Source organism: Vidua chalybeata, chromosome Z (assembly GCF_026979565.1).
Source record: "Vidua chalybeata isolate OUT-0048 chromosome Z, bVidCha1 merged haplotype, whole genome shotgun sequence".
Taxonomy (NCBI): domain Eukaryota; kingdom Metazoa; phylum Chordata; class Aves; order Passeriformes; family Viduidae; genus Vidua; species Vidua chalybeata.
Window position 1 is genome coordinate 40,776,601 of NC_071570.1, and position 24,764 is coordinate 40,801,364.

The window sequence follows — 24,764 nt, forward strand, 5'->3', positions numbered from 1 at the left end:
AGAGCTTGATCAGGTTCTCAACCCTAATGCTTTCTGAGGTTCCCTCCCTCCTGTGTTCACCCTAATTTCCAATTACTAAGGTATTTTTAGGATACTTCAGGGAGCTCCTCTGCCTGTAGTCCCTGAGGCTGTGAGTTGGTGGTCACTGGGGATCCAGACCCTGTTGCTTTGAGTGTTGATGCCCTTGGGCTGTGGGTGAGCCTGGAGCATCTGCAAGCCTGGACTGCAGCATGAAAAATGAAGATTCATTTGGAGATGGGCAGAAAACACAGAATTACAACTGTTCTCCTGAAGAGAGGGAGAACTGATGGGAAAGGATTAGTTATAGGTGCCAGGGAATGAAAGAATGCCAGGATGCCAGTCCTGCCAAGATTGCTTTCCTGTCTGAGTGCAGCAGCAGCAGCCTGGGTGTCAGGGGAAGGGGAGTTGAAAAGCAGAGATCCCAATTTCAGATCCCAAAGCAGGGAGCAGGTTTAAATTGTGCTTTGGGCAGTGGGTACAAATTCTGCCTATGGATGCGTCAGCAGAACTGCTTTCATGCTGAATGAAAAAAAGCAGCTGCCCCAGATCTGTGCTCCATCCCTCCCTAGCACTGGCAGCAATGCTCACACAGCCTCCAGGCAGGGAGGAAGTGGCAGAAAATGTGTTTGGGGCTCTCCTGGGCAAATTTTCAGTGCATCTACCTCAGCCCATGACTCCCTGTTCCTGGGGTACAGACAGTGAGGATGAAAGGAAATCAGAGCTGTTGCTTTCTGTGGCAGCTCCAACATAAAGCTGGTGATTTAAAGTAATCTGAAATCCTCATCATGAAATCCAGCTTGTGCAAATTCGACATGTGCCTTGGGTTTTAATCTGTAAAATAGGGGATAATGGCCCTTCCCTATGTAGTGTGGAAATGACAAGGATAAATGTGCAGGAACTGCCGTGACTGGGGATTCTGCAGGGACCTTGGAGAAAATCAGAATTGGAGGAGCCCTGGTGAGAGGAGTAGGATACTCTGTGGTTAATTACAGGATGTCCTTCAAGACAAATAATTCTGTTCCTTACATGAACTCTGCACTTCTCTCTTTAAGACAACTAAAATTGTTGCCAAAAGGAAAGAAAACAGCATTTTTTTGGCACATTCTTACTTTTTCCATTCCAGAAAAAATTCCTTCAGAGTGACATGACACCTCCAGAAATGAATACTGCTGCAGTGTCAGGTCTTTTAATTTTAAATACATGAAGCTTGAGAGCTTAGTGCACTGGCAAGTGCCATTGGGTGTGAACAGATGAATTTCTTTCCTGTCCTTGAGCTACCAACTCAATTATCTTCTGCTTTTCCTTAATACCATGAGTTCAATATCAGTGAAATATTGCATAAAACCTATGACAGCAGGAAAAGTTCTTGGTTGAGTGTGATCAAAACTGGTTTCCAACTGCCTGGCTGGGAACTGTGCAGTATTGTTTTAAGGCACTTTAATTTGGGATTTGCTGTAGGTGGTTATTGCATGCTGGTGAGAGAGGTGAAAGCAGCTCTCAGATGTTGCAGGATGTGTTTCTGTGGTTTTTCTTAGGTGCCGGATCCCGCCTGGAGTCTGTGGGAGAAGATGATGAGCTGACGGTGGAAAATGGTGAATCAAATTATGAAATAGCGGTGAAATATTCCCGGGGTGGAAGAAAGCACTCTCTGCCCCAACAGCTGGAGTCAGCAGGAGCCAGACAGGTGAGCAGGATGGCAGAGCTGGCTGTGAGAACCTCATGGTGCTCGGTTTATAGCATCTGCCTGAAGCTCATAGAAGTGGGCGAGGGTCATGAAACAGGATCACATAGATACTTCATGGGAATGAAACCAGGCCTGAACACCAAATTGGGATATATTGGCCACCTGTGCAGAACTTCTTCGAGTTTTGTGAAAGAGAGTACTGCTTGCTTGTGGCCATAAGGTTCTAAGGGTGTTCATCTTAGGAGTTGCAGTTCTAGACATCTGAGGACTTAAAAAAAAAAAATCTTAATGATCTTTATTTTAATTATTTTAAAATGTAGGCCTTTCCCTTCTCCTTTCCTTTCTCATTTTTTTCTTTTAAGCAGATAAGGACTTGAGTATATCATGAGGTTATCTTTAATCCTTTTAATTTAAATTGTGACTGATAAATTGCAAAATTATTCTACTGTGCAAAATGTGGGAAAATTACTGTGGCAAGATTCACTTTGATTGTTGTGAGCTCGGGTTTCATCCCTTGAACATTTCTCTGAATATATCTCTAAGATGCTGCATCCCTCTTCCCCAACACATGCAATTTTCCTGGTATGACATCTGCAGTATCTGTGCCAAACAATCAGAGCAATTATCCTTGTTTGTTGATGTTAGGACTACCATATTGTGAAGAAATCCACCCGTTCCTTCAGTGCTGCCCAAGTGGAATCTCCATGGAGACTGACCCAGCCATCCATCATTTCCAACATCGTCCTGATGAAAGGGCAAGGCAAGGTGGGGATTTCTGCATATTTCTCACATGTAGCAAGAGCTGGCATTTAAGAGGTATCTCCTGTACTTCCAGCTGCTCTTAAGGTAGCTGGTAATAGTGCTAATGATAAACAAATCCGATTTCCAAACATAAATGCCAAAGTTTCACCTGCAAAATACAGGGGATGTGATATTCATGTCATTCACTTGACACGGGGTGGCTTTCATTTTGGTTTGGTGCATCTTGCCATTACTGAGATATCAAATATTTATAATGGATCTCTAAATATGTATGTTTATGCAAAGCATAAGTAGAGCTACAGAACAGTACCTATTTGCATGTATATTTATGGACAAGCATATTTTCCCTCTGTGGAATCTAGATGCATTAAAAAAAAAAAAATCACTGCAAACTAAACATTAAACCTGAAGACAGGTTATTGGCTGATTGCTTCTCTGAGAGCACTGAATGGGTCAAAGAGTTGTCTTCTCCCCCAGTAATGTGGTTACACACTTGCTAGATACCAGCTGGCTGAATGCTAAGAAAAAAATAGATAAACATTAACCTAGGTATACATTGTTTTCCCTAATCAAATCCACGCTAGTATTGGAGCTGTCATTTAAATATGCTAAAAATATGCATGTCCTTTTGTGAAATAGTCTTTAAAGTCATCAGATGGATTTGTTTTGGACTAAGAAGATTTGTTTTGACTTTCAAGCTCAAATGCAAAACAAATTCATTGTTGTGCTTTGTGTTAGAAAAAGAGTTAGAAATGGTTACTCCTGTGGGTAGACTGGCTCACAGTTGCTTTAACTTGCCTTGGTTTAGGAGCTATGGAGGGTCTTTTATGATGAGCAAATTATTTCTTCATTTCTCATGTACTTATTTTATTACTCCGTTTTTCTCATGAAATTAGATTATTTCTCCCCCTGGGATAAACCAACCTCTCCTGCCTTTCTGCATTTAGCTCCAAGGTTTTAGGAAGCAGCTGGGAGAATGCAGACCCTAGTGATCATGAACCACCTGAAGCAGCTGCCATTTTGTGTGCCTTCCACCCACCTGTTGGGCGATGTCCTCTGTTAGGGATTGCATCTTGTACACTTTGTGCAATACTGCTCAGTTCTATTATCCCTGTGCAGATCTGGGACTTGAAACATTTCTCCTTAGAGTTGCAGTGTTGGTGGCAGGGAGCCAAGGGTTTGCCTTTAGGTTTGCATCCAGATCTGCAAGGGGTGATTTCCTGCTGTGGAGTGGCAGCGCTTGTCTGGGAAAGTGGGCTAGTGTAGGAACTGCTGTACTTCGCAGGCATATTTCTCCCAACCCTCCCATGGAGCCGTGGGGAGACCTCCTGTGTCCAGGCATGGGAGTGCCAGGAGCCTCCTGCCTTCTGTAGGTTGATTTGCAGTTGATAATTGCACAGGGTTGAACAGTTACCAGAGTTATTTTGTTCTGCATAAGGGAGCTAAGTTGCTTCCTGTCCAGGAATCAGTAATGTCTTACCAAGTTATTAAAAGCTTATAACTGTGGTGGCCTGCTCTGTATTCACATAGTGAAACAAGAGATCTGATTGTTGTGTTGGACTGTAAATTCAGTGCTTGCCCTGGCAGCATCCCTCAGCTGGAGAGCACTGCCCAAGGGAATAATAATGTCCACGGCTTCAGATCACTAAAGCACAACAGTTCGCCACATCCTTTGTCCACCTGGTTGGTGACTTTTCCCTTTATTCTGTAAAATGCATGAACAGCAGTGACAAGAGGGGAAATATGGGAAAGGATTGTGGACCAAGGAGGTGGTTGTCTGGGAAATAACTCAGAAGAGGGAGAGGTTCATTCTGCTGTGTTCATCAGTTCTCAGGTCAGCTTTGCGAGACGGTCCCACAGCCTGCTGGGGTAGTGCAGGGGTAAGAGCTAATGGATGGAGCCCTGGGGAATCTATTGATTTAGATTTATTTAAATACAACGTGATATATGTCTCCAGAATAATTAAAAATGTACATGTGAGTGGTAGCCCCCACATGCCATTCTCCTTTGAGCTACATTCCTGACATTGCAGCACTGACCGTATGTCATGTTCTGAAGCTTTTCTTCTTTCTGAGGAAATGTAGGATCTGTGACATAAGAGAAACCTATAGTTAATCCTGGATATAGATCTCAGGGGTAGGAATTGACTGTTAATTCAGACTGAATATGTTACTGTTTTTAAAATGGGAAATCTATTGACCCCATGTTTTGAAAAAACACAAAATATTCTCAGAGTTTTTACTATATCAGCTTAGGATGCCTGCTGCTATATTTTGGGCTGATGAGTGTGTTGATAATGGAGTGAAAGTAAATGAGGAAATGAAATGAGAGAGTAGGTTGGCCAAACAATTCATCAGAAGATTTTAGGGTTTCATCTTTCCCTTGTCTTGTACGTTACTGGCAGTCTTTCTCACACAGATGATAAGTAAGAGTAAGGTGCCAGCTGTGTGTCTTCTCCTCTCTTTTCTGTAGGAAAAGAGAAAATCTCTTCAAATCTCGTCTTTCTGTAGGGCCTTGGATTCAGCATTGTGGGAGGTCAAGATTCTGCTCGTGGACGCATGGGGATTTTTGTGAAGACTATATTCCCAAATGGAGCAGCGGCTGCTGATGGAAGGCTTAAAGAAGGTATGGTAGAGAGAATCCAACTTCACATAAATGACCACAGTGGGATATTATTTCAGTCCAGGAGGAAAATTCAAGTACAGCTATGTTTAGGCACCTGGCTAGCAGCAAAAGACTATGGAAAATGTAAAATGCTCTGTTTGTTCATCCTCTGGAAGATCACTGGTAGCAATTAACCTGACTGTATTTCATATTGAGAAGGGGGAACTACAGAATAGTGGTGGCCGCTTTGTTTTCTCCTTCCTCTTTCATGAACTTTATTTGTCCAAACAGCAAGCTGCAATTCTTCTGTTGGAGAGGGTCAGTGACAGCAGGAAAATATAGATAACAAACAACATCTGGTTTAAAGATGCTGGACTGAGAAGGTGTTACATATAGGGATGTGTCTGGGAGAGGCTCTTTTGAGCCCTTGTACTCTCTAAGCCTCCTCGTATGATTTTGACAGGACAAGAATCATAACCACACACACACACAAAAAAAAAAAAAAAAGGATGGGATTGGCAGTAATACCACCCTGGTTAGAGATATAGCCAGATTCTATTACTGCTTTTCAAATCTTGGTGTCTGAGCTGATTGCACAGCATGCTCTGTGTGTGCTGCACCGTGGTCTGAGTGCTGTGACACAGCATTCTGACAGACAGACTCTTAGTGTTGAAAATACAAAGTGACCATGAGTTTAGAGTGGTGGTTTACAACCCTTCTACAGGGGTTGTTTTACTTCGCTTCCATGGAAAGCTGCTTCTGTGTTACTTCTCTCGAGCTGCTCCTGTGCTACTTCTCTCCTCATATTATCATTCCCCTCTTTCTGTCTTATCACACTTGTTGTATTTGAGGCTACTTTTGGTGCCAACTCTCACACTTGCTGCCAGAGGGAAGCTTGCATCCCTGCATCATAGGTTGTGCGCTTGCCGTGGGAAGCCAATAAGTAGCAGCTGTCCCATAAGCCCAGCAATCATTTGCAGGCTATTCATAGCTTGAAAATTCTTCTCTTTTTTCCTTTACTGAAGCTAGGAAAGGAGAGGAGGGGTAGACTTAGCTAACAATATTGCCCCATGTAATTTTGCACAGATGCAAGTCAAATTGCAGGATCTGGATCATGCTGACCCTCTTATTAATAAAATGAAGGTAGATAGCTCAGCTGGGTGTAAGTAGTAAGACCCAGAGCCTGGAAGCTGGTAGAAATCTGAAAGGACATGTTCCTTGAGGTGAAAAAGACATTTGTTGTCACAGCGTGTGGGCTACTCCATGCTTCTCTGTCCGCAGAGAAGTATGGCATTTAGTAAGGGAACACATTTGCCTTCTGTACGTGGATGCAAGGTTCTTTTTCTCTAAACAGGCTTTGAAGTGATGTGCTGTAGTGTTTCACTTTGTTCCTCATTTCTCCTGTTAATGCTTGCAAAAGAAAGGTTTTATAGTACCTTTGGACTTCATGTCATAGTAATTTTCAGACTTTATTTAAAATCCATAGCATTTTTAGCTTGTTCATGGGAATGGGAATGCCAAGTTAAGGATCTTTCCTGAAGAACAGTTTTTACTTTGGTAATCCATCACTAGTAACTTGTAGAGACTTTTTTGTATCTATTTACCAGGGGATGAAATCCTGGAAGTGAATGGAGAGTCTCTGCAAGGACTGACCCATCAGGAGGCCATCCAGAGGTTTAAGGTAACATGGATCTAGCGCTGAAGAGATTCACGCTCCTCTTCACTCATTGCCATCTCCTACCCTCAGCTTGATACTCTTACACTGCCACGAGTTACTTTGTGCATATTTAGTGACAAATGTTGGTCACCTCACAGTGGTTCTGTGCTGTCTCTGCAGCAACTCAAGAAGGGCGTGGTGACGCTGACGGTGCGCACACGGCTGCGCAGCCCCAGCCTCACGCCCTGCGTGACCCCCACCCTGCTGAGCCGCTCCAGCTCCCCCAGCGCCGGTGGCAGCGTGCCTGTCCCCGGCCTCGAGGAGCCCGAGGGCTCCTCCTCCAGCCGCAAAGGACCTGGCCCCAAGGACAGGATCGTCATGGATGTGACACTCAATAAAGGTGAGGGTCTATCGAAACGGTCTGGGAGAACAAATCTCTACTTCTTAGGGGAGCTTTTGGGAATAGGGTAGAGACTCTTGTATCTGGTGCACCCAAGTATGCCCATTTGACATGGAACCACAGGATGAGGGGGAAAGGTACCCTCTAATGCAAAAACTTCTGGAGAGTTCCCCTTTCTGCATTTTGCTTTTCCAGAATCAGAAGCCTCCTATGGGTAGTGGTCAGTGTCCACGCTGCTGCTGAAAGAAGGAGGCTGTAATATACCAGGCAAAATGTAAATCAACCTCGTGGCAGCCCAAGAGGCTGTGCCCTTCTCTTAAAGGGCATCTCTGGGGAAGGCAAAGCTGCACAGTGTTGAAAAGTTCCCTGATAACCTGTTTGAACTCCTTCATGAGGTTGCTCTCATTATTAATAATTGCTCGTTATAAACTTAAAGCATATGTTATGTGTGACAAATATGCCTATTTTAAAGACCTATAATATAGTGATTTTAAAGGTTGGATTCAAAATTTTGAGAGAGAATGTAAGATGTCCAGTGATCCCTACAACAGGGATGTTGTTACCTGAAGGAAAGCAGAGGTGAAAGTGGACAGAGGTGACCATTGAACCAGAGATAATGCCTCACCTTCCTTTGTGCTTCTTTGCTGAGGAATGCCATACAGATATTTAACAAAAGAGAACAATACAATTGGCAACATCTTCTGTGCTCATGTTTTCTGCAGTAATTTTAAGTGACATCTTGATTGGATTGATGCCTCTACTCCTTTTGTGCCTTGGACCAGATCAGACCTTGTGTGACATTTCCAGGAGGTTCCCACGGTGCACAGAGTATTTTCTGAGATATATCAATCTCAGAAAGCAGTCAGGATCAGCTATTTTCAATCCTGATTTCCACTTGTTGGTCTTAGCTTCCTGACTGACTGCACCTAAGGCCAGCCCTGAAACAATGACACGAGTCCTGAACTCAGATGGGATGTGGAAACACAAACACTTGTGTGTCCTGTGCGATTACAATCTGCCACGTTTCTTTGTACTTCTTGTTTTTCACAGAGCCAGGGGTTGGGCTCGGCATTGGTGCCTGTTGTCTCACGCTGGAGAACAGTTCACCCGGGATATACATTCACAGCCTGGCCCCGGGATCAGTGGCTAAAATGGATGGCAGATTAAGGTTGGTTAAAGCAGAAACATGCTGTATTGGTTTTATGATAAGATCAATTGAGATTTTGTTTTCACTAATCGGTTGATGTAGCAGGGAGGAAATTTATACTTAAGAGTTCACCAAAAAGAAAACATTTAAGTAAAGACATTCCAAAGTAGTATTAAATACCCAGGAAACATTATTCTTTGTTCTGGAAACAACATGATCATTAAGGTCTGGGTTGTTTGGTTGGTTTTTAAAAAAATTCTCTGTACAGAAAGCTGAGCCTAATAGCACCCTTTGAAAAAGGGGAGCAGCAAGAGGTGCAGCCTCATGCTTTTTTGTGAGAGCTGTAGCCAGAGACCCCAGACTGGGAGGAAATTTGCAGAGCTCTGCTAAAGGCTCAGTCACCTGAAACTCTCCTAAAAAGAGCTGGGGTAGATCTTCCTGCAGCTGCCTTTGCCTGTGACTGCAGCAGTTATTTCTGGCCTTATTCTCAGTCTGTCAGGATTGCTGCAGGCTGACCAGCAACACTCTGTCATGGAGTTGGGATGTCTTTGGGAAGCAATCATTCCCAGGGTTCCCTTGTGTTCCCTTACATTGGATTAAGTGACAGAAACTTACTTGCTTTTCCTCTTGTGGAGGCTTCATTTTTGAAAACCATTGAAGGAAACCTTGCTACTTTCTGCGTTCCTCCATAAATGCTGGTGGGTGCTGGGAGCATGGCTCCAGAGGGGAGACTGTACTGAAGAGAAGCTAGGACTGTGTGATCCACTTTGAGTGTGTGATGTGAGCACTGGTGCAGAGAAGCTGAGCAAATGCCTTGCATTCACATGGCTAGAGAGTGCCTTCTGTTTCCTGGCTCACCAGGAAAACTGTGATAGAAATTTGATTTTTTTGGAATAAGGGAAGAAGATAATTTTATGGTGGCATTGCTGCCAAAACCCTTGAAAGTTCCTATAATATAGAAATGTCTACAGGAGACAGCATTTAAGGTTAACTAGCTTTCTTGCAGGCCCCTCTGGAAAACATTGCAGTGCTGGTTATGTCTGTATGTAACAGCTGCATTGTTTATTAGGTTTACGTGATTGATTATATCCAGGCACGCTTCCCAGATTTTTAGCTTGCTTCTTTGAGATGTTGCTTCTGTTGTCCCATCAGTGATTTATGGCTTTATAGGCCAAGACTTACAGGGTGGTTTTGATTTTTGGAAAACATTGTTAATCAAATGTTGGCTTTGCAATGCTAGGGGAGGTTTGAATCCAGCTCTTCTGTATCTGAGCTCCCTCTCTCAGTCATGTTGCTGTGTAAATGACTCCATTTGTGCAAGTCTAAAGGATAGGCAGAGCAGTGGGATGATTGCACAACTGTTAAGTCACCCTTTACTTTCCTAAGCCTGTACTAGAAGTGCAGGTGACTGAATTGCAGTTGTTATTTTGCCTTTGGTGTGTGTACTGATAATGTTACACACCACAGTGTCATTGCACAAGTAGCCCAACATAAGCCAGCAGTAGTAGATTCTTTGAGAGTGTCTATTCAAAGCAAATGTTTCAGGAATTATGGAGAATGCTTTAATGATATCCCTAGTTGATGATATTTTCTTTTGAATAGTTCCAGATGTATGAGCACCATAAGCAAGAGTTACAAAACTGAGAAAACAGAACTAAAGAATCATAGAATCATGGAATGGTTTGGGTTGGAAGAGACGTTAAAAATCATCTTGTTTCAAATCCCCTGCCATGGGCAGGGAATCTTCCACTAGGTCAGGTTACTCAAAGCTCCATCCATCCTGATCTCAAACAATTCCAGAGCTTCTCTGGGCAACCTGTTCCAGTGCCTCACCACCCTGACAGTAAAGAATTTCTTCCTAACGCCTGATCTAATCCTGCCCTCTTTCAGTTTGAGCCATACTCCCTTGTTGTATCACTACATGCACTTTTAAATCACACAGTGTGTTTTCCTTTCAGGAGAGTTTTGGTTTTTTTTTTTTTCTTTTTCCTTTTTAATGGGTTCTATATGATAATTTTTAACAAATACAGGCTTACCAGGCTCAATCCTTTTCTGGAGTAATTTTGTAGTCATATCTAAATAATTAATTTGTTATCAGTGTTTCTGCTAAGTAATTCAGTATGGTGTGAAGGAACAGCCCATCTGAATCCCATTTTTCCTTTTCTGTGCTCAATAAATATCTGAATGCAGAACTGGAACTGAAGCTTGCTTTCATCCTGGCCTGGATGCAGATGGTTTTCTTGGTTAATTTAATAGAGATTTTTACACTGACAGTAAGTGCAGAAGGGATCTCTGAGCCTCCTTTGTGAACTCAAGAGGACTTAAACCATTCACATCACTGGTAGCAGCACCTTCTTTGAAAGTCACATATTTTCCAGAATACTTATATCTTTGAAAAATTTTGGCCATCAGTTGAAAGCACAATTGTTTTTGCATGGAAGGTGGTTGTGATTTGGTGACTCTGTGTCTCTGTGCAGCCGGGGTGACCAGATTCTAGAGGCGGATTCTGTGAGCCTGCGTCACGCAGCATTAAGCGAAGCCTACGCAATCCTCAGTGAGTGTGGACCGGGCCCAGTCAGCCTAATCATTAGTCGTCATCCTAACCCAAAGGTGAGGAGAAAATGAGTGAGTGTATCTGGATTGTTTTCATCAGGCACTGCAATTTGAGTCTTGCTGTTGGAAAAGCAGAAAATGAAGAAAATGGCTTTTTCTCGCTATGGCACGTATTGTGCTAGATGTCAGGATTGTAATGATGCTTCCCAGGTTTGTAAGTCATAGCAATGCTGGACTATCCCTGATGCTTTTCACTTAGTCACCCACTGATCAATTGCATTTTCCTGGAACTGCTTGAATGAAGTGTTCCTATCTTTCTTGGTACTTGGATGAAGTAGCAATGCAAATACAGCACAAGACCTCTTCCTCCTAAAAGTTATTTTGCAGTTACTTTGTCTTCGAGTAGAATATAATTTAGGGTCAGGAATATATGTATCAACAGCTTGAATTGATCAACTATAATAAAGTAAAACCTATCCAAAGATCAAAGTTTTCCTTGAGGAATTAAAACATGAAAATATGGAGCGCACTGCTACTGACTCCATGCACGGTCAGTTTGGAAATAAGGCTGTATTTACAAAGTAAGTGTTCTCAAGCATTTTTTAAAAATTGATAATAGAAGATGAAAGCCTATTAGCCAAGCTATAGGGAATAACAGCTTCTTTTATTTCAGTATTTCAAAGAATTTCATGAGTGTACGAAACCTTCCTGTTTAAACAGGAATGAAGCTGTAAAAATATTTGCATTAGTGGGTACAGAAAGCTCTGACTTTTGAACTCAACTACAAATGGAAGCCTTAATAACACCATATCTAGGAGAACTCAGGTTTCTTATTTTGTAATTAATAGTTTATTTTCTGCTAAATCAAATATACAGTCAACAAATAGAGCCATACTTGCCAGAGTTTATTATCTTTGTTGGAAGGCCTTGTGCTGCTAGAAAAAAAGAGGCTGTGGTTCTATTAAAGGTAAGCGCAGCGAGGGTAAGAATTGGGCTTATAGCCTAAGATAACAGTATTTCTGGTGAGTCTGTGTGCTGTGCTGAACCACAACAATGGTTCAATGTGATTGCATTATTAAGGCTTACAGACCTTTTGGAGTGTCTGTAAGAAGCGTGAAATAAAAATGCCATGCTGTAGAGCCTGCCCTTTCTCATCTGTCCCTCTTCTTACTGTGGTGGGGTCTTGAAAGTTGATGAGTGATCTAACCTGGTGTCTGCTGGAAGGATGAACTGAGTTAACCTAATTGCTTGGTATTACTCAGTAACAGAGGGAAACTATTAAGTGGCTCCTATTACAGTTTTCCGTAAGTGATATTTAAGATGACAACAAATCCTTTGCCAAGAAATGTATGAAAAGCTAAAAGTTGAGCTGGAGAGACCCTAAAGTATTTTTCCAGTACTGAATCCATAATCCTGGCAGTATTGAATCCATAATCTCTCATGGCTGGATCTCTGGAGGAGTGTCCATATACGAACCCATGTTTATTTTTATGTTACTGTCACCATTTTCTGAAAGCACTGGGGGATTGATAAATAGGTGTGGGTATTTTATTTTATTATTTTATTTTATTTTATTTTATTTTATTTTATTTTATTTTATTTTATTTTATTTTATTTTATTTTATTTTATTTTATTTTAATAATACCCCAGCATGCAGATTTGAGTTAGGAATTAGCTTGTCCCTTTCCATTTTGAACTGCCCAAGCATAAAGGATGCTAAACATTAAAGCTGGCAGAGTTTGCAGAAGCATGGATATTTGGTTAACTTTAAAATTTTTTTATTGCAATGTGCCTGGGACCTGTTCTAAGTTTTGGGATATGTTTTACCAAAAGGTTTGTGTTAAGGCCATGGATCACAGTCTAAGGATATGGTTCATGTTCTGCAAGAACTCCCTGTGCCCCAGGAGCCCAGGGACTTTAGGTTTGCTGGAAGGTTGTGACACAGGCTGGAAACAGAGATATGTTTTTACAAAGGTTCATGTTGTTTTGAACATTTTTGTACTTAATTTCTTATTTTATAACACAAAAGATCCACAGTACATTTTGCTGCTGAATATGTTTGCTTTGGGGTTTTCATGTACTTCCAAAAGAAATACCACAAAATTTTCTTTTTGCTTGTTATTCTGACTGAGTATGGCATTTATGCTGTGTTTAAACTGCTGAGTTTGCTTCAGAATCTCTCAAATCTGCATGGTTCAGGAAGACTCAAGTTTGTAGTCTCTATTTATGCTGAATTTTAATTCATGTAAAGCTATGTGCATAGAAAGTATTTTTGACAGAATTAATTTGCTTTCTGTTCTTAAATTTATATTCCTGCAGACTAATTGTTCCTGTATAAAATCATAAATTTTCCAGTAATAAGAATTAAATGTATGGCAGTAATTATGGGTTAAATTAGCAAATATGGTAAACCAGTATTTATTCTTAAACTAGAAAAACATTAATGTCCAATTACTGATTTAGGTTTTCTTTTTAAGAAAGAGAGAAAGGAGAAAATAAAATTAAAAAGATAGCTAATATTATGGGAAGTCTGGTATTCTTCTGGTTGGTTAAGTGTAGAATAGCTTCTGATGTATGTTTGCACAATGTATGTTTGTTTCTGATGTAAGTTTCTGATGTGTGCTTGCACAAAGCAGTCTTTGTCTATTTTAAAGTCATATTTTCTCAACAAATCAATACACAGCTTTTAATTGAGTTAAAACTGGGCTCTAATAGCTTCATTTGATTTCTTTTAAGTCTGGGGCTGTTTTATTTGTTAATATTGCGTGCCACTTGGATGCAGTCTTCATGCAGCTGGCAGGCTTCTGCTTCCTGGTTTTTGCAGGAAAGTGGCATCAAGTGAGTCTGAGTCAGGGGACAAGGGCTTAGGAGTGCTCAGCTAGGTCTTTATTGCATCTTTAAAAATAGTCGCTAATATGAAATGGATCATGTACTTGTGGTAAGTGGTAAGACTCTTGTAATTTCTTGTACCCTGTTTGAGCTTTGTCTTTCACCCCACTTTAGGTTTCAGAGCAGGAGATGGATGAAGCAATCGCACGTACTACCCACCGAGAGGGCAAGGACTCCAGCTCCTCTCACGTCACAGGTAGCAACATGTTCCCTTCTCTAGTGTGTGTTCTCTCACAGATGCAGGAGCATTTAAGGGCGTGCTCTGAAGTTCCCCAGCATTAATATTTTGAGAGCCCTCAAGACAGCAGAACAGTGTAGGGAGTATCATCACTCTGTCCACTGCAGAAATTTTAGCACAAACATCCAGTTCAGATGGATCAGCTCTGCAGCTTATATAACTTGCTTTTGTTCACTAGGCTGCCATGACCTGAAAGTAGGGGTGTCAAGAGGTGGTTTTTCTGAACTTTTTTCAAGATGAGAGGAAGCACAATGTTCCAGAAGGGAAAGAGCAGGAGGGGTCTATTCCATCTATGTATGCTTGCCCTTAATGGCAAAAAAAACACCCCCAAAAAGTATTGTGACCATTTGAAAAAGTCCAGGTGTTACAAACTGGACTATATGTTTTAACACCGTTTTGGTCTTTAAAGTAATGTCAAAATATGTACTCTGGCATCTCTATGATGTTTTTGAACTCCAACCTTTCCCAAAGTCTGGCAGATGAAAGCAAACTTTGGGCAATGGCAGAGTGACCAGTAAGGTGATGTTCAGACTGAAATGTTAGATTTGTTATGATCTCTTTTTTATGTGTGTCAGGTAAGATCTGCTTTGAAGCTGACCTTGTCAGTGGCTGCTGATTTGTCTTCTGAGGTTGCCCCTAGTCAGCAGCATGCTCCAACAGATGACGAAGACCATCTCCTGCTCCTTTCTTGTTCATAGCACTGCCCTGTCCCTGGCTGGTGTAACATGTCTTAGTGGTAACATTCCATCTGATCTGAGGGAGAACTTGTGAAATGTTGAATAAATCTCACTTTAAGAAAGCAATTCAGAAAATAAATAAGTGGGATTAAATGCAACCACCAGCTCAGAAGACAAATGAGAAGCCTGTTTGATTATATGGACCACAACTTTAATTTTTGGCATCTAACTAATCTATGTTTAACAGGAGCTGTGCAGAAAAGTCCATCTCCTAGTGTGAAGGCCAAACAAGGAGAGACCTCATCTCCCCTCAGCTGGACTATGAAACGCTTCTTGGAGCCAGCAAGCCGGGTAAAAGGATTAGATGAAATAAAAATAGAACCTGCTTCAAATTCAGCTTTTACTAAAGCTTTTACTTGGACAAGGTGTTCAAAACCAAACCTGCATACTCCTTCCTTGTCACATGAGCTCCACAAAAGGGTTTGTTTCTTGTGCCACACATTTAAATTGTGACAGCAGCAAGCTCCTGTTTGTCTGTGTGACTGTAGCCTTTGGGAGTGATGTGCAGAGCATGGCAGAGAAGGATGTGGGGTCCCACCTCCTGCCACCTCCAAGGCACCCCTGCTTTGTGGGACACAAAGTTAGACATTCAAAGTTAGCAGGAAGGACTTGAGCCTCTGGACAGAAGGCTGAGACTAAGTCCCTCCATGTAGTCATTGCAGTGGAAAAATCTGTTTTTCCTGGTAAAGCCGAGGAAGCTGTAGACAGTGTCTGGAGGTACAAAGCCTTCCCATCTCTCGGTGTAGAACATGTATAAAGGGAACTGCAAAAGTGAATAGTTTCATCCCTTGTTTCTGCACTGAACCACACCTGTAAAGCAGTGGGATTTGGAATCCTTTTTTATTTATTGTATTGGCAAAAAATGTGTTGATGTGCAGTGTTTCAGACATCCAATTTCAACAGTTTGGCTGTCAATATACAAGTCCTCTATTTTAAAAATAGGGTTTAAACCTATTTTATTGACACAGCAATATGAGTGGTTTGTGTGGGGCTCACATGCAGGCAGGGGCTTTATGCATCGAGGACAACTGGTCACCAGGGTCACTTCTCTTCAGCAGGGATCCGTCAGCTCTGAGGTAGAGCTTTCCCAGTACTTCTCCCATGATGGTACGAGCCATCTCCCCTTCTCTGATACTGTACCTGGCCCTTGTGATGAAGAGCAGCTCCGTCAGAAGAACAGGAACAGCTGGCTGGACGATGGCTCTCTTCTCCCTGGCAGACTGAGTAAGTGTTGCAAATTTATCTGGTCATTGGTCAAGTGGTGGGAGAGTCGCTGAGTGCTGGGTTCCTGTTCAGGAGACCTGTGGTGGTCTCTGTGCTGGTAAGAAATACCAGGCAAGCCATTGCAAGCCATTGTTGATTGCATGAAGTTCTGGAAAATTGAAAGAATTTGCAACAATCCACAGAAATGCCTGTTTCCGTGATATTTTGTTCAAAATGCTGTTCTGATAATGTGAAAATGACTTGATTAGTTTGAATGAAACTAGATTGACAGCACTGCAGAATTTGGTTGTTTTTTTTTTTTTTTTTTTCAAATGACCAATCATCTTATTTACTACATTTACGGAAAGTGTTCATAGCTGTCTCAGAAACTTTGAGAGGGTCAATATCTGTGTAAGAACAAATGTGCAATTTTACATCAGATACTTTGCATGTATCTTTCTCCCCATAGTAACTGACTGAAAGAACCTTGTTTGTCCTTATGGATGTGCACCTGATCACAAATTCAAAGGATGTATTTGTTCTCCCTTTCCTGTGTTTCTCAAGTAATTTCTTTGTCTACACCTTATTTTCTGTGGAAATTATTTAATGTTTAAAAGCATTTTTACGTTTCTAAGTAGCCACCAAAAAAAGCAAAACAAAGTAACTTCCCAAAAAGTGAGATGCAGTTCTTTCTAAGGAGAACGTGAGAAGGGTTCTTGGGTTTGTTACTTGTTAGTTTGAAATTGATTGTTGTGTGCTTCAGTCTTTGTTCAAGAAAGCAATTTTTACTCTCTGTGAGTTAATGCAGGAGTCTTGAGCTTAGATTTAATTAGATTGAATTTGCATCCCTTTCTTCTTTGAGTCATAGTCATAATTTAGAAATAAACTGAAAATAGAACTAGACATGCCAATGAACTGATGTTGGGAATTACCCATAAATTGTAGTGCTATCTGCAGTCCTCTTGATGTTTACGGTAGTTAAAAGGGGGGACATGAAAAGCCTGCTTTTTGCTTTGTGAAGAAGAGTTAAGTTTCCTCTGCAAACAGAGCCACATGTATTCTGCTGTAGTGAAATGCATGGTGTTAAAAATCATCTGTAAGTCCAGTTAAAGTATAACTTTTTTTTTGCCCTAGCTGCTAGAGATGCAGGAGTGACAAAAGCAAATGGTTTCACTTCTCCAGCTAGTGGGAGGTCGTCTGGCCATCACAACAAGCACGTGGGGTCTGTCCGACCTGGCATCCTCAGCGACAGCCCCAAATCTGCCCGCAGCCCCTTTCACCGACAGAGGCGGGTTGTTTTCTATGATGGTGATGCCAGTGATGACGATGAAAGTTCCCACTTGCACAGAAGCCAGAGGGCCAAGAGCCAGGAGGATACTGGCATTGTCATTACAACCTCGTCTGTAGAAATCGATGATGAGAGCCAGGACAGTGAGTCATCGAGATACAGCAGCATGGAGACATCTTCCCCTGTCTTCAGCAACTCTGTGGAGTCTGCAGACAGCACGCTGGAGCAAGCTGAATCTCCTTTTTTCCCCATCATAGCTTTTGATTACTCAAGTGTGCCTGAAGTTCGTCTTGGCAGCCTGAGTTTGAGGGAGCTCCGGGAAGCACAGCTTGAACCCAAGAGATCACCAAAACTTGAGCACAGAGCAGTCACCAGAGTGAAAAGCATGATGAGCACTGAGTGCCGAAGCCTTCAGAGACACAGGACAGAGGAGCATGGCTCTTACAACAAGCCGGTTGCCAGGATGCTCCCTCATGGCAAGAAGTGTGAAGCGCCTGATGTGGCTGGGCAGGGCCAGGTTGAAGTTGTCAATCTGGTTCGCAATGAGCACGAGTCATTTGGCCTGGATTTGGAAATCCAAGCCATGCCCTTAAAGGTTGTTGTCACAGGGATGCGGCCAGGTGGACCAGCAGAAATGGTAATTTATAATTTGAGTGCATTATAGTTATGTGCTTTCCCATTGTGGGGCTGATTATTATTTTCATGATTATTATTAAGCAAGTGGTCTGTTGAGAGTAAGCACAATTGAGGTGTTTGTCCTTGCTGGGCAAAATGTCTCACCCCATGTTGTTTTGGAGCTGCTGCTAAATAAAATGTTTCTGATTCAGAGGTGCACCCAGGCTAATTCAAAACTAAGAGAGGCAGGACGCAGATCCACTGAGATGGTCTCATCCCTCCTTGCAATTGCAATTTCTGTATTTATTTTCTAACTGTGGGCAAAGACAAAATAAATAAATCCTGGTGGCAGAGGATGGTGGTAGCAAAGGTATATTATGCTTTACTGTTTTATATGCGCATGTCCATGTATTACAGGGATCTGGAACAAAGAGGCTTTAGGTGCTGGCCAAGTTTGCCAAGAGCTACAGTAGTACCAGTAACACGTTGCTCTTCTGCATCTCGTACATGCCCATAGCAGTATGGATATGTGCTTCATGCTGGTTGTGGAATTCCTAGATGCAGAAGTGCAGAAAGAAGAATAATACTCTGGTGTACAAACCTGGCTGTAGCATTTTTAATCTCATTAGCGGCCACTAGAGTAAGAGGAGATGTGGCACAGCAGTTCGAATAGGGCTGTGAGATCTGGGGATTTGGGTTTTGTTCCTGCCTTTTTCTCAGACTTATTTTGCAGTATTTAGAAACAAACCTTTACCTTAAGAACTCAGTTCATGTCTGTTCACTGGTTTAATAGAGATCCACCTGAGAAGTAGTTCATGTATGGAATTAAAATATGACACACAGCATTTGAGTCCTGAAGAAGCTAGGGCTGATCCAGCCCGTTCCATTTAACTAAGAGGGCTATATCCTCCATCGTGATACTCATCTCTCAGAGAAAATAGCAGATCTTCTGACCTTCCTGTTTTAGATTGATCTTTAATTCTCCTCCTGACAGAAACACAGTCTGTTCTTTATTAATGTGCTGGCAAACTGACAGCTGTGGTACCTGTGCTCTGCAGTGACATGAAATAGGGGATGTTGCTCATAAGCTATTAATTGCTTTCCTGCAATCTCTGCAGGGTTTCTGATGTGTATTTATAATTTCCTTGAATCTCTCTTTGCATCAGGGATCAATGGGCAAGATGGCTGTAGGAGATGAGATTACCACTATCAACAGCATCCCCGTCAGCAAGATGATGTATGAGGAAATCTGCTTGCTTATGCAGTGTCTTCCCACATCCGTAACCCTGGAGATCCAGAAGGCAGCATCAGGTGAGAAAGCAGTTTTGCTTTTGCACCATTTATTCTGGGTACAAGTGAACAAAACATCCTTGGATCAGCTGGGCCTGACCTTCTGCTATCCTAGCTTTCCACATGGATTCAGAGAAGAGGATGGGGGGACATTGTGTCTGCATTGGTGAGCCAAGCAAAGCACTTCATCACCAAGTCAAGCTTCAGTGTCCTCTCTAGCATGATGTTAAGGGAAGAAAACGTACTCCTGTGTAAAGTATTCAAAGTTCCCACATAGAGTAGGTCCTTCCTGCCAGTGTTTGCAGAGATTTGAGTTATTTGATACAGTCCTGGAACTAAAATGGCAGTGACTCTTCTCCTGACAACTCATTTTATTGCTGTTCCTGTTCATAAAATATATAGGCCCCTTATAATCAAATCTGTCTCTCTTAAATTTGAAGTTCTAGTAATGTTTTTAATGAATGGACAATAAGACACTAAAAACCTCTTTTGTTTCTTTTTTTCTTTCCTTTCCTTTTATTATATCAGAATTCTCTAAAGTGCAGGAAGATGAAACAGAAAACTAAAATCTTAGAAAAATGTTTATTTTTATGTTTCATTACAAAAAGTTTTCTAGTGTGACTTGAAATACTTGATACTTTCTTGCTTTCTGCTCAGGGCTGATTTATGCTTCTACAGCAATATATGAATCTCCACAGACTGTACAAATTATGTGGTGTGGAAATGAGTGTTTGAAAAAGAAAAGCATACTTTTCAAATTCAGGAAGAACATAATATTTTGCTTTGTTCTAGCTTATGATCTTCTTTGTATACCTATTAATACCTGGGAACCTAAAGTGCTTCCAGATGCTTGACTTCCAGTTGTTCTTTAAGGAATTCCAGGCTTGGCTGGATCTTATTCTTGTTTCCTTAGTTTGCTGTGTCTTTTCAAACCAATAGCATTGGGGTAGGGACACATTGGCAGTACTTCGTAAGGCGCTTCACTCTTCCCCTTGTCCTATCCCACTGGCAAAAAAGGTAGTCTCTTCAGCATGTGATCCACCATGCTGAATCAGGGGAGTACTTAAAATTCTAATCTGGCTGCTTGAGATTGCCCTCCTGAGGTGTTTTTCCCTTGTTGATTCCAGGAGGAATCAGCACTTCTTAACATGGATTCCTAAGTTAAGTGATGTGGATAATCCTGAAGGTTTGTGTGAGAAGTACAGAGATGCGCAGGCACCTGTAAAGGAGCAGGAAAGGATTCTGACACAGAATAACCTCTTCTTCTCCATACACTTTCTGGGCCCCATGTCATAGTAACTGGCCTCTGGAAGGCAGCTTGAATGAGGATGCATGCCTCAGAAGCAGGGTAGAGAGGTGGAATCCGGAATCTGATAGGGTGAAGTGCTGGAAGCTGAAGAGGTGGAGAGATGGGTGAGTGACAATGTGTCAGTGCAGCAGTGACAGGGAGCTCAGTGTGCTGCCCAGGAATGGGTTAAACATGTAAGCCAGGAGAGGTCTGTGCCAGAAATGCAGTAAAGCCCATGTGCTTAATGTGTGCATAACGTCACCCATGCGTGTCACATTGAACACCTGCAGAAGTGCTGAAGGGTCAGAGCCCAGTTATTTATGCACAGACTGTCACTGTGTTATCTGGTCACCTTTGCTATGTCAGGGCTTTCTGTGCTTCCTGGGGTCTCTACTGGAGACTTCAGAGATGAAACAAGTGATGAGAAGCAGTGCTGCTCAGCATGACTTACTGCATGCTAACACTTTGGTAGTTGGCCGCTTGACTGCTGCAATTTCAAAGATGGGAGTTAAACAGATCATGACTACTCACCTTGGATAAGTGGATTGCTCCCTTCTGTGCATTACTCAAATACACATGGTTATGATTAATTTGAGTCGTTGTAAACATCATTACAGAAGAGGAGGAGTGCAGATCAAAATGGAAACATGTAGTCTATGTGGGTGTCTATTTTTGTAATAAAACCTGGTGTTTTCTATAGACTTCTTATAATTGACAGGATTTTTTTTTCTTTTTTGTTTTTTTTTATCGTGATGCAGCTGTCAGCAGATTTACAAACCTCATTCTGTCTCCGGGGGTAGACACTCAAAATCAGGCCAATGTCAACAGCATCCCCACCGCGGAGGAAGAACAGAGTTCTGGGAAGCAAGAAAGAGCAGGTCTGCAGGCTGCTGTCAGCAGCTGCGCGGCGGAGAGAGCAACACTGCCGCCTGATGCCACAAGCAGGTACATACACAGAGGTAGCCCGAAGGGCAGCCGTGAGGAGGACTGCGCAGCCATGCCCATCACTGACATCGATGACCTGCTCAGCCAGATGGGTGCCCCGGAAGACAGGGCCCCGCGCACCCCATCGCGCGCAGAAAGTCCCCTCCGAGACGAGTACACCACAATGTGCTGCTGTGGCACTGATGAAGGCTGCCCCGGGTCTGAGACGCGAGCACCCAAGGAGGAGCTGCTGGAAAAAACTGTGAATTGTGGAGCTAATGCACAAGGGGTTTTGGGGCTGTCTGTGTTGGACTCCATTAACACAGGCAAGCTTTTTACTGTGAATAAAAACTCTTTAAATAACTATTCTAGGAATTTTAGCAGTTTAAATGAGGATGAGTTGCCTGCAGCAAGCTCTCTGGAAGGTAAGAGGAGTGACTCATTTCCAAAGTCGATGTATGGGGCTGCGGAGGATTCTCACTCAGATGCAGAGTCTGTCACAGAAGCCTTTGACAGTGCCAGTGAGGTGTTGCCTGGGCAATGTGCTGCTGCTAATGCCCCCACAGGCTCTACTGTAACAGAGTCAGATGAGGAACAAATTGAGATTTGTTGCATGAATGACGAGCTGCAGAAGCCTGCACAGGAGCAGCATCACACCTCTGGAACAAACTCATCCTCACTGTCCCCGCTGCACCCTTACAGTGGCAAAGTTTTGCAGAATGAGGGCTGTGCAATGTGTGGGTCACTGGAGAGAAGCATCAACAAACTAGGTTTGGAAGATCATGGTGGTCCCACTCCATGTTCTTCACAGTGTCCAGATGTGTCCTCTGCATCCTTGTGTTCTTCCTCAGTTCTTCTGCCAGAAGAAGACATCCTAAAGAATTCAGTCAGTATCCCTGATGTTTACTCTTTCTGTAACAATGGTGCCTTACGTACAGAAGAACAGATGAATTTGGGGAACAGTAAAGAACATAAGAAATGCTATGAATCCATTGAAGAGAAAGGGTCTCTGCACGGCAAAAAGAAAAGCTTTTGCTCTGCTAGAAATCTCAATACCTTGGAAAACAGCTTGTTTGAGAAAGAAGGATGTCATGATGAGCAGAGATCCAAATCTGAAAGTGAAATGGCAGCTGATGACTGTAATCGTGCTGTTAATTATTGCTTGGTGAAGAAAGAAACCAACAGTTTGTCCACCTTGTCTAAAACAGACAGCAATCATGTGAATGCATCGTCAACAAGAGGAATATCACTCAGGTCACCCTTTCCCACTAGATCTAAAGATCCAAAGGCTAATGCAACTCATGAATTGCCAGGAAAAAATGAGAAAATTAACTCTGTGACTTCAGGACGGACTTCAAATGGAAAAGTCCAAAGCTCAGGCACAAATCACTGCAAAGGAGCTGCAGTACCGCACAGCCCATCCTCACAGAAAAAATCCTGTCAGGAGTCTAAGGCAATGGCACAAAAAAGTATAATGGACACCCTTTTAAATAATCAGAAATCTAAAGCAGGACCAAAGATAAAAGGGTTCACCATCAAAAACAAAGCAAAGACAAATTCAGATTCTTCTGGCATTACTCCTACCAAAGTCAATGGGGCTGATCAGAAAAGGGCTTCTGTTTCTCCACAGCTATCCCCCAAACTCCCGGGAAAGAAAACACCATTGTCCCGTAACTCACCTACAAACTCAGATCCTGGGAAGAGCATTTCAACAGCCTCAAAGACTCTGAAATCAGAGCTAGAAAGTAAACCATCTCTGGTAATTTCTGAAGATTCACTTTTGCCTCTCCTGAAGGGCAGCAGCAGTCCAACCATGAGTGGTGAAATTAAATGTGGCTGTGAGGAGCTATCATGGGGAAAGCCAAAAGAGAAGCAAGTTTCCATGCGGGCTGTGGTGTTTCAGGGTAAGGATGCTAAGGTGGATGATTTCAGAGCCAGAGACAGTCAGTCCATAGTCACTTCACCTCCTCAGGGGATACCAAAAGCTGAATATGTGAAAGGGAGGACTGATAACCCTGGAAGAGACCTGAACACAATCAAAAGCATCTATAGTGCAGATCACCTTGGGCAATTAGATCTGCAAAATGTAGGAACGTCTGCTGGAGCCTGCTTTTCTTCATTGGGGTCCCCCTCAGTTCAGCAGGAGCAGCTGGAAGGGCAGGAGATCCAACGCACTTTCATTGAGGTGAAGCTCTCCCCCTCATCATCCCCTTCCTCCTCCTCCTCTGCCTCATCCTCACCAGCGTCGTTTTTGCAACTGCCATTGCTGGAGAAAACAGAAGAGGTGAATGCAGAAGTGCCTCAGCTGAGTGAGGAGATGGGGACCATGCAGTATTTCTCAAGAGGAGATACTGCCGGAGACAGAAGTCTCTGTGGCTTGTCGAAACCTGTGACGAGGACCTACTCAATGCCATCCCAGTTATCAGGTCACTTGAGGGAGGACTGCCATGTTACAGAGGTTCACCCTGTGCAAGGCCCCCAGGGCCAAATTGCAGAGGAGAAATATCCACAGGCAACAACAGGGATATTAAAGATGGTTCACCTGAATCTGCCTAACAGCCAGAGTGGAAAGGAGCAGGCTTACGCCTCCAAAAGTGCCCAGAAGGTCCATGACACATCCCCTTCAGCCAGTGACATTAGCTATCCCACTGCTGATAAACTGAGAAGCTTCAGGCGGAATTATTATTACTATGAGCTGAACTGGCCACATGAGCCAATTTCATCCTTCTCTGTCAAACAGAGGATCAAATCCTTTGAAAACCTGGCAAATTTTGATAGGCCCATTGTGAAGGCCATTGACATATGCTCGGCTGCAAGGTTGCCCCTTGCCAGGAGGTCATGTGGTGGGTTGGCCGCCACATCCAGCTCCACTGAGGCACCATGGGCACTGCGGCGCAGCTTGAGCTCCTACGGTGGCAGTCCCAGCCCAACCAACACCATGGCCAAGTCTCCCCTTGGCACAGAGCCTGTGTGTGTGACCGAGGGTGGCAAAGGGGATGGAAAGCCCCAGAGGAGCAAGGAGGATGGCGCTGGGGCAGACATAGCTGCCTTCCCCACCTTGGCCTCACAGGTGCACCACAGCCGGGGCCTGGGGCAGCCGCCTCTGTCCCGCTCCAGGCTGCGGGAGCTGAGAGCCCTCAGCATGCCTGACCTGGAAAAGCTGTGTGGAGAGGGCTTCTCGGAGCCCCCGCAGCCTGCCTGCTTCAAGACAGAGCTGGAAATCACACCCCGCAGAGTCCTTGGCACACCTGCCCAGAGCAGGCCAGCTCCACCAGCCTGCTGCAGTCCTGCGGAGCTGGGTGGGATGGGAATGCGAGCCTGCAGCCCCCGGGACAGCGGCTCAGGGACACCGGGTTCTGCCTCGGATGATGACATGCCCCATGGCAGCTCTCTGGATGGAGGAAACAGCTGGTCTATCAGGTTGGTGTCAGCTTTGCTATTATTGTTTCATCCCTGCCCAAGG

At 43.2% G+C, this 24,764-nt stretch overlaps 1 protein-coding gene across 1 annotated transcript in view; it reads left to right on the top strand.

Moving 5' to 3' along the window:
- The window catches only part of PDZD2 (PDZ domain containing 2), a 188,574-nt gene that overhangs the window by 149,835 nt on the left and 13,975 nt on the right, over positions 1-24,764 (top strand). Inside the window, exons 9-21 of the mRNA XM_053932062.1 lie at positions 1,557-1,705; positions 2,351-2,470; positions 4,978-5,092; positions 6,679-6,752; positions 6,909-7,128; positions 8,179-8,296; positions 10,753-10,885; positions 13,833-13,914; positions 14,881-14,984; positions 15,749-15,917; positions 17,031-17,821; positions 18,966-19,110; positions 21,136-24,721. Coding sequence (XP_053788037.1) covers positions 1,557-1,705; positions 2,351-2,470; positions 4,978-5,092; positions 6,679-6,752; positions 6,909-7,128; positions 8,179-8,296; positions 10,753-10,885; positions 13,833-13,914; positions 14,881-14,984; positions 15,749-15,917; positions 17,031-17,821; positions 18,966-19,110; positions 21,136-24,721 — 5,806 coding nt within the window. The remainder of the gene's footprint in view (positions 1-1,556; positions 1,706-2,350; positions 2,471-4,977; positions 5,093-6,678; positions 6,753-6,908; positions 7,129-8,178; positions 8,297-10,752; positions 10,886-13,832; positions 13,915-14,880; positions 14,985-15,748; positions 15,918-17,030; positions 17,822-18,965; positions 19,111-21,135; positions 24,722-24,764) is intronic.